The sequence below is a fragment of the Morone saxatilis genome, unplaced genomic scaffold (assembly GCF_004916995.1).
Source record: "Morone saxatilis isolate NCDOM2014 unplaced genomic scaffold, NCSU_SB_2.0 Contig18, whole genome shotgun sequence".
Lineage (NCBI taxonomy): Eukaryota > Metazoa > Chordata > Actinopteri > Moronidae > Morone > Morone saxatilis.
In genome coordinates this window covers 26,419,642-26,429,725 of record NW_023339740.1, presented here as the reverse complement: position 1 = coordinate 26,429,725, position 10,084 = coordinate 26,419,642, and the positions used below count along the sequence as shown (strand labels likewise).

Genomic DNA, 10,084 nt, shown 5'->3' with positions numbered 1-10,084 from the left:
TCTGTCTTGTTCTAGTGTTCCTAATGGCATTTGCAAGAAACCACGGGGCCTGAACAAAAACAACCAATCAGAGATAGAAAGATATAAAGATGCGTTGGGTGGGAGGCTTGAAGATAGTTGATTGTTGAGTCTCATTCCCAAGATCCCAAAGCGTCTGTATTTGACGCCCTAGGAATGATGCCTTAACTAACCCAGAGGAACCTGTTTTTTTCACACATTATCTGCCTCATGTACTACTGACAGGATATAGTGAACGTTTCAACAAATATGAAAAAATGTTATTTACTTTAATAACCTACTGTAGCTTTAAGGATTTAGACATGAAAATGGTTTTGATCCTCTCATCCACCCAAAATTTCAATCTGGTCCTTTAATTTCAGTCCACTGAGAGAGTTCACTCACGTCCAGCTCTGTCTGAAGAGTTTAGGGTTCTGTTTCACTTCTTTTAATGCGCTGTCTGATATTTAGGACAATGCAGGGAACTGAGGGGAATAAGCGGTTTTGTGTTGTGTATTTCCAGCATCCAATTTTTTCAGAGCAGAAGTTTTGACTTGTCGGAGAAGCACAGGTGTTTGTAATAACATTAACAATGGCTCTGTTATATTCGAGTGTCCCAGTAAGCCATGACAGTGTGACAGAGAGCCAGTGTGCACAATACCAAGACCCTGAAACTGTAGCAGCTAAATGGAATACAGACATCATTATTTGTTACATGTGCTTTTCCTGCTGTCCCATGTGATAAAGGTCTATGAAGCTGCAAATACACAACACAAAACAACTTAAAGCTGTATTTATTTTGGACTGGTTAACAACTTTGACTTGGTTCAAGTTTAAAAAGTCATAAAAATGTCTTGAGAAAGACATTATGTTTTTGCAGTGTAGGGTATTATGTAATGCAGTATAGAATGTACAGTATAGCACTCCACTTCCCCTGGGCAACTATTATGCTGGCAGTTACATGTCCTCACCCTCCTGTGGATTTACAATAATGACTTCATACAGGGGTCTACTCCTACTTGTGCAGTCTAGGGCCAGAATGAGAAATACATTTGTTATCCACAGGGAGAAAATACATTAAAATCTGATGGGATCGTTGGTCATCAGCCAAAATGTTAAATGGTGTGTCATTAAAAGATCATACAATATTCATATCATCATATATCATATAATACTGCCTTCTCAGTTTTTTGTTAACTCACAGTTCTTAGAAAAACATCTGACCTGCATTACCCGTTGTAGAAACCTCTGTCTTGCATTTATCCTTCAATGACAGTATGTTGAGCCGTGGTCGTTTGTAGGAGTGGCCTGTAAAGCATTTATCCTGCATTTAATTATGCTTCAGTAAAGCATGCAGCGTGGGTGAATCCTGTACCCTATACAGTTGAACCACATTGTAACACAAACCTTTTATGCTTTTAAATCAGCTACCATCCCCTGTACCCCCCTTAGGCTGAAAAATACAGATTTCTTTCTTCTGTCCACATGAAACACAAAGAGTGATTCGCTCCCACATATTTACGTGTTTTCAACAGCAGCTAGAGAGGGACTCGTTGCAGTGGCCAATAGCGTTAAACCCCCCGGACATAAGTGTCCTATAAGCTTACTCTGCCAGACTGGGAGCTCCCAGTGAACAGCACTGCCAGACCGGGACCAAACAGCATCCAAGCATCCAGTCTGACGATATGGTATACAATACCGAGGTGGTTTTTATTACCTGGTTTGACTCCTGGCACCCTGGGGCTGAGTCAGCTAGCTCCATGGGTGGCTGAGCTAACAGCCGTTAACATTACGGTTAGCAGCAGTTAGCTGCTTTTACCAATTGGTCCATCAGGAAACTCCATTAATCACCTCTGTATGCAATACCTCTGTCATCTAACTTGCTTCCGTCTGTTTTGGAGGCTGTGTTCAGTCCCGGTTCAGCTGTGTTCACTGAGAGGATGCCGGGGCCCGGTTCCGTTGCACGCCAACGGCAGCTATGGCAGCACTTCTGAATCTATTTTAAATCTATTTCTTTGTATTCTTATATCCATATATTTTTTCATCCTGTAAAATAAAATGTGACACATGTGACCCTTAAGCAACCAATTTCAATGTCATGACATCCACCCACCAATCTTCAACTTTTAGTGACACAGCTCTGTTGTAGCAGTTAGCAGAGTTGACGCAGAGCAGGACATCATAGGGAAAACCAGAAAATACTTTCTCCATACAATATGATCAAGTTTCATCCATATCAGTGAAAAAGTTCTTTTTGTACAGTGATTAGTGAGTCCTTGTCCCCAGAAACACCCCGCTCCAGCAGAAAGCCCTGCTGTTGCTAGCCAGCTTACCAGTGAATCTCTGTATCTTTTAAGTATTTTATCTGTATCTCTACTTACGTTATTGGTTGAAAATGGTTGAAATTGGTAGTTCACACTTAAGCAAACGTCACATTTTATTTTACAGGAAGAAAAAAATTATTGAAATAAAAATATATAATGCATTTTCTTTTGAATACATTGTTAAATCGGTGCACAGTATGGCTTGGGATGTAATCTTAAAGGGTTAAAAAGAAATGTTAACTATAGAAATTTAAATAATTTTGAAACTGATTTGACACACACCAATAGTTGTCGCCTGTGTTTTTTGTGATGCATCAGCAGCCATTCAGCAGCCAGTTCAACATGTTAAACATGTGTTTGTGTGAAATAGCTGAGTATAATTTCCATTTACCAATGGCTGACAATGCAGAAGAAATACTTTACACTGCCAGTTGCAACTTATTGTCAGACATATTCTCAGATTATACTTTATAATAATATATAGCATATGAAGAGTCACTGTCACATAAGAATGCTAAGCTCATTTGTTTGCTGGGTTAGGAGCACAGACTATACGGACCAATCATTTTCTTTTAAGATAGTCATCAGCTGTTGTCTTTGCAGTTTGTTCAAGTGCAGCTTTTAACAAAAAACATTAGATCATGTGATGTGACACTGTGTCAGTTAGCGCTAACTTTTTGTGCTTGGCTTGCAGTGTCAGGGCCCTTTAAGACAACCTATGCTCACCATTTTTAAAGCATACATGGCTTGGATTGATCTAAACTGGGTTAAATGATTACATTTCACCAAGCCAAGTTGTTTTCTGTAGGTAACAGTGATAAAGGACCCAGAGATTGACGACTTTGGCTTCAGCGTGTCAGATGGCTTCTTGGAAAAGGGAGTTTACGTCAACATGATCAGACCTGACGGGCCAGCTGACAGAGCCGGGCTCAAACCCTATGACAGGATCCTGCAGGTAACATAGTGTAAAACTTGAAGCTCTTTTATACATTGTCCCAAATAACAGTGGTGTGTTACCTAACCTCTATGAGTCTAGTGATATCTGTGGATCTGTCACTTTTACTCAACACAAAGGATTTGGTACCAAACAATAAATACATGATGATGTCTTCTAAATTTCTTAAACATTTTGGCCCCCTGCAATTGGACTACTTTGCATAAAAAGGCCTACATTTGACCCTGAAGTCCCGCACCTTTTTGCTCTGTGCTCCAATAACAGTTGCTATGCGCTAGGCTTGTCTATGTTAAAAGTTTTGGTTAAAAGATAAAAGCAACATTGTCATGTTTCAAGTTAGGTTGCTAATCAGCAGTCGTTAGCTAGCTAGTTACATCGGACAGCTAATATTAGTAAAACAAGCCTAGCACATAGCATATCTAAATCCAGAAAAGGAGAACGTTGACCAAGGTTCTGACCGAGGCACAGGGAGCAAAGGGGTGGGAAGAGCCAATTACTACATGGTTCATCTAATATGGATGTTAACACTCTCAAATTAAAGCTCAAATTAATTTTAACTATGTAGTCATTGTTTCATAGTCCTCCGACACACCTACCGAATAAAATGCACAGCTAATTTTCTTTATACTTTTTGTTTTTCTTAAAAAAAAAAGTTGTAATCAAGAATGATCCTTTAACCTTAAACAGAAGTTTTTCTGAGTTGTTATTTCGCTAATGAACCAACAGCAGTACCATTTACTGGAGCAGCCATTGTCTTTGTCTCTCTGTCCAGGTGAACCACGTGAGGACCAGGGACTTTGACTGCTGCCTGGCGGTGCCTCTGATTACAGAGGCTGGAGACAGACTGGAGTTGGTCATCAGCCGCAACCCACTGGGCAACGATGACACAGAGGACAATAACAACAGTTTGGACCACCCACTAGACCTGTAACACACATACAGACACACACACAAAAAGGCAAAGAATCATGAATCTCTTGACATACACACACACATGCATACACTCAGGCAGGAGACATACTATAACTGGTGAAGAGCAAAGTTATATGTACTGAAACCGGCCCAAGCACACATACTCCACCGGCCTGCAATAATTCTTAAACAGAGACTCCTACACACACAGACACATACACACACCTGCATGCTCACACAGTCGTCCCCTCCCACCCACCACACAGGTCTGAACTGCTGTCATACAGTATATTTCTCTATGGAAGCACCGCCATAGTGCAGAGAAACCACCAGAGACACTCTCCTGAAGGCTGGCTTGGAGTGCTCAGTGTCGTTCCAACATAATAAACCACTTACTTGGCACTTTAACATGCCATTTTCAGTGATTCTGACTCTTTAAATCTACTTTTTACTCAAAACAAATGAATAAAAACCTGCAATTTGGGTGAGGTAATTTCAGCTGTTCTCAATGCCAAGCCACAGGTTTACAGAAATTTCTAGTGCTGCTGGTACAGAGTGATCTGCCTTATTCCACAATATTGTGATTTTAGGAAATCTCAAATGAAACGATATAGAAAGAGAGAAACTGCCTTACTCAGTTTGCAGATTTCATTTGTTTTAAGAAAAGCTAATAAGATTCACTAGAAGACTGAACCAACAGATTATAAAGGAGTATAATCTAAGTATCTGACTGTGGTCTATATAGATGTAGCCATTGTAGAAGTCTATATTGCTGCTAAGAGTCTGCTAAAATACTGCGGCCCCATTGCAATTCCCAACAGTCATTTTCTGGAAAGGTTAAATTCGGCTCTTTTTCCAGTCGTCACATGCAGGTGGACTTCTATATTGGACACCTCTGCGTATCATTAGGTAAGCACAGTGATATTATAAAAAAATCAAAATTTGTGCCATCATTACAAGGTAAAGACAATGTCATCACAACTGCCGAGCTGTTTTTTGTTGAGCCATCAAAAGGAAGAAGGGAAGGAACTGTTTTTACTTTCCTGATTAAACGTGAGATCTTAAATGGAAATTATTTAATAGGGCAACTTTTGCTGCAACACAATTGGGAAGCTGTGCTCATGGCCCGGAAAAAACTGTGTTACCAACAGAAGAACATTTTCCTTCAAGATTTTGAGAGATTTTGACCCTTTTCTGTGTATTTTTTTTTTTTTTTTTGTAGTCGCCAATGACTAGGCGAGTTGCCCATTGACAATGCCGAATCTATCACTGCAGTTGCCTGAGAGCGCAAAGTTCATCTCACCTCTGGCTTACAAAGTCAAAGAGCAGTAGCTACCACATATGTATTTTAAATGATCATGATTATGGTTGAGGATGAGCATAATCAGAAATAACACCTACTTATGACATTAAAGGTGCTGTGTGTAGCACTTCTAAGAAATTCATTACCACTTTAATTTTGAGACAATAGTATAATTGCCATAAACAAATGAGCTTGTCAGTTCTTCGCGGCATCAAAACTGTATTTTACACTGTGAGCCTCTGAGGCTGGTTTGAGGGATAATCACTTTATGAGCCAAAACAGGAATAAAGCAATTTCCTTCATACAACAAACGGCTAAAGCTTGAGAGTTGTTGGTGAAAACAGATGATAGAAGGGATAAAAGGCGGATGGAAACTTATTTATCCAACATGGTTTGTCTTTACAGTAAACAGACAAACATGTTATATGTATAGTCGATTTGTAATTTCCAGTGGCATACATCAAAGTGTCAATACTTACAAGTTACAGCAACAATAGTTTCTTCTTCTTCTTCTCGTTCATATGATACGATATTATTGCTCAGATTTACATTGTTAAAAAATTTACAAGAATAACTACTGTAAGCATGTTTAGCATCATTGGTACTGGGAGTACATCATCATTTTAATAGATAGTCCACCTACTCCCATCAACATTTAGCACATTATTGTGAACAACAAGCCAAGTCAAAAACAAAAATACTTGCTCTTTGCTCTAGGAAGCAAACAGGTTTATAGGCAATACAGTCTCCAAGCATTAATAACACCACTGTTTTAGAATAGATGCTACAAATCATCACTGCCACATTTACGATAACAAGCTACAACAGCTATTTTGATAACTGATGTTTTAAATGCTCCACGTACTATCTTCAGATGATGTCTGCAGTATTAGATCAACCATGAACACTACAATGTTACTGCTCTTTGGCTTTGTTCCCTACTGTCCCCTTTGTGGCACGAAGATCATGAACGAAGTTAAAGGCATCATCTGCAAATATACAGAGTGTGTTGTCGGGATGCTGAAGATAAGCCCCAAGTTGTTCAGACTAGGAACAAGTCTCACACGCACACACACACACACTTACTTACAGAACAGGGCCAACATGCACAGATAACATATGGACATGGAATGATGCAGTTTGTGCGTGTGTCATTGTGTGTTTGTTCACATGTTTCTTTGTGTTCGGCTGTGTTGTATTTGTGCATCTCTGTTGATGATCTACATGAATGTGCCAGTACATTTCTATCTTTGTGGGTGTGTCTGAAAGGGTGCATATACACGCTGTAGCCCACTCGATTTCGCCAACTGAAAAGCCTTTTGTCCTTCGGTTTGGCTTGGTGGATGGATCTTAATACTTCAGTACCCATGAGGCTTGGCTGCAATCACTTTGGAGACGAAGCCAGTCAGAGGTGCTAATTAGAGCATTTGAGAATGAAAATATGCCGTCAAAGTTGTTGAATTCATCCAGAATTGACAGATAATTCAAACCAGCCGTTAGAATTGCAAGTACCAGAATTTTAATCTGGTCTGATTAGGTGTTTCATACTGAATGCATCAATGCGACTCAAAGAACCAGATGCTTTTTAAGGCATCTGATAATCTTTTGCACTGATGCCCATCCGAGCTGTAGAAATGCTCCAACTGTCAGTGCGCCCAAAAGAGCTCCACCCACTCTGCAACTCTGGTATGTGGGTATTGTAATAAAAACTTGAAGAAATCTGAACCTATCATTTAATGACTTTTATTAAACCTCCCACCTCTCCTCACCTCCTATTTTTGGTCTGTTGGGTAACAGCAGAGATTCCTTCCACTTCCTTCAACTCCTGTTTTCATGATTTTCTCTGTTTCCTGCCAAAACCTTCTTTGCCCCAATTATCAGTGGATTAACAGAAATGAGACTGGCTGTCGCTCCCCTCCTACTACTCAAGTGTGTGCGAGTACGTCTGTGTGTGTGTGTGTGTGTGTATGACAGAGAGAAGGAGTGTATATGGATCGGTGTATAGATGTATGTAAGCACAATAGAGAGAATTATTAATATGGTGTGAGTGTACAACATTGTGTGAGAGACAGACAGTACATAAAACACAGGAATAATGCATTTATGTGCAAAAGAGTGGACAGAAAATAGCCTTTGTCCTCTGAAGGATTGAAAACATTTGACAGGAACAATCACAACCTCTGTTCTCTCTCTCTCTCTCTCTCTGTCTTTCGCTGTTTCTAAGTCTCTCACTCTTTCCTCATGTTGTTACATAATACAGTTAGAATCCAGCTGCACCCATATGTGTGTTGTCTGTGTGAGTGTGTGAATGAGGGAGCTTGTATGTGTATGTGGTATGTGTTTACTATAAACGTGTGTTTACATGTATGTAGCTATTGATGTCAGTTTTTTCCTTTTAGGTGTGTGTGTGTGTGTGTGTTACAGAAAGAATGCTAGGTGGTGTACATTTCATTGTACAGTGGTGATATTTTTCAGGGCTGTGGGTTCACTCTCCCTTATGAAACCCTGATGAGACATGAGACTGAAAACAGTATAAACTCCGTTTTTGTGAGCGAGCCGAAGGAACTTTTTCATAACTAAAAAAGAAAAAAAAGGACATTTACTTCTCTCCAAACACTTACTACAAAAAAAATAAGCACACTGTTTAATACCATGCACTGTAAGTATTTTCATGTTCAACGGAACAAAACTTGTCGGAGTGTTTTTTACGCAATGTCAAGTGGCCAAAAAAAAGTTTTGTAAAGCAACAAAAAAAAAAGACAAAATGCTGAGAAAAGCCTTCCAAATTGTTCTGTTGGTTTTTATGTATGTGTGTATGTACGTATGTGTGGTCATCCATACTCCCTATGCATTTCTGGGTCAAAGGTCAGTTTAAAGTCCAATCCGGAACCGTAAAAAAGTCGGATGAGTGAAATGTGTGAGAAAATATAAAAGATTCCTCCCAGTTGTATAATGTAATAAATGTAACAAATTACAAAATATTAAATTACTGTGAAAATGTAGGACTGATATTACAATATTGTAAATTAGTGCCATTACCAATTATTAAGTTACTAATGAATGTCTGAAGATTTTATGACAGTATATTGTATTTTATTAAACTGGCCGGTTGTCAATACCGCTGAGCCTGTTAAAGGATGTCGTTACATTTGGCAAATTATGATATAATATAACATTTATTACATAATCAACTGCAAGGCACCGGTCTGACTCACGCTTAAAATGTAGAGTGTGTTTCAATGGTTTATCTTAACCTAACACTTAAAAAGAGGCCATTTTCTGCCTAAGAAGAGGCTAGCTCGCTTAACCAGTAGGTCCAGGGATTGATTAATGACAGCTTTAGCAGCATGCCATTACTGTAGTTTCTATAACACATACCTGTGTATGCAGCATGTGTTGTTGGCGTTTCTACCGCATGAGTTTGTGCAATTCATCCGGTCATTCATTTATTGCTTTTATTTGGAAACATGGAATAAAAAGAGATCACTTATTGTTTCTGTCAAATCACACCTTTCTGTTAGTACCTTTGTTTTTTTTTTACCCTACAGTGGCCATATTGGAGGTTATCAGCTGGTGGCTAACGGTTGGAAAAGCTGATTGTGTAACATTGTGGTCCACAATTACAGCAGAATTCAGACAAGGCTCATATTTTGCATGTTTTCTAGAGTATCAAAGTAGCTTCTCAACTGTTAGCCTACTGCCCAGAAAACTGTAGGTAACAAGTGATAATGGTTGGCTAAATATAATCCAATTGCCTAGATACAGGTTGACTAGCTAACTGTAGTGTCTTGTCAGCTAACAATAGTTTAGTTAGTTAGCTAACTAGCAAACTACCGCGCCTAGTCAGCTAACCAAGAGAGTTCTGCCCGGAAAACTAGCAGTTAAGTTAGTATATATCTGGTTCGCTATTAGCATATTTCCTACATACATTCAGCTTGTGATAAGCTAATGGTTTGCTTACTCTCCAGATAACAACAGTTAACTAGCTAACCATAATGACCTTTCCAGTCTGTTGCTATTATTGTAAACACGAGTACAAGATTCTTCACTGGACCTGCAGAGTTTGTAGAGTCACAGCCAACTGTGGTTGTGACTCTGAAGGGGAAATCAAGTTTTGTCACATAATTTCCAAACTAGAACATTTCGATGTCTCATATGATCTGTTGGTCATGAGAGAATCTTCAATCTTTGCTTCACATTTCTTACAAATCACACAAGAACTTTTTACAATAAAAGTTATTCATGTCTTTAACATTTGCATTTATTCTTCAGATTTTTTTTAACATTAACAGTTTTAAAAAGATGTGTTGACAAGTGTGATGAAAGCTTATTGCGATTCCGGATTGGGCCATTAATAATGTATGGGTTGATATTGTGTTTTTTTTGTTTAGTTTCTTTTTCTCAAATTGTGTAAAGTTCTATTCTATGTAAAATAGTATTTTTATATGACAATATTAATCTTCCGAGACATGGGAGAAAATACAAAACAAAACTTATGAAAGGGAAAATAAAATGTATAACTTTGTTGTTGTTGTTGTTTTGTTTGTTTTTTTCATTTTCTATGAAACAAAGAGTGTACTGCTATAGGCTACT

At 38.7% G+C, this 10,084-nt stretch overlaps 1 protein-coding gene across 1 annotated transcript in view; it reads left to right on the top strand.

Annotated features, from left to right (window-relative positions):
• LOC118328894 (glutamate receptor-interacting protein 2-like) overlaps positions 1-10,037 on the top strand; it is a 164,366-nt gene extending 154,329 nt beyond the window's left edge. Inside the window, exons 24-25 of the mRNA XM_035662820.1 lie at positions 3,130-3,276; positions 4,049-10,037. Coding sequence (XP_035518713.1) covers positions 3,130-3,276; positions 4,049-4,207 — 306 coding nt within the window. The 3' untranslated portion in view covers positions 4,208-10,037. The remainder of the gene's footprint in view (positions 1-3,129; positions 3,277-4,048) is intronic.
• Positions 10,038-10,084: the final 47 nt, after the last annotated feature.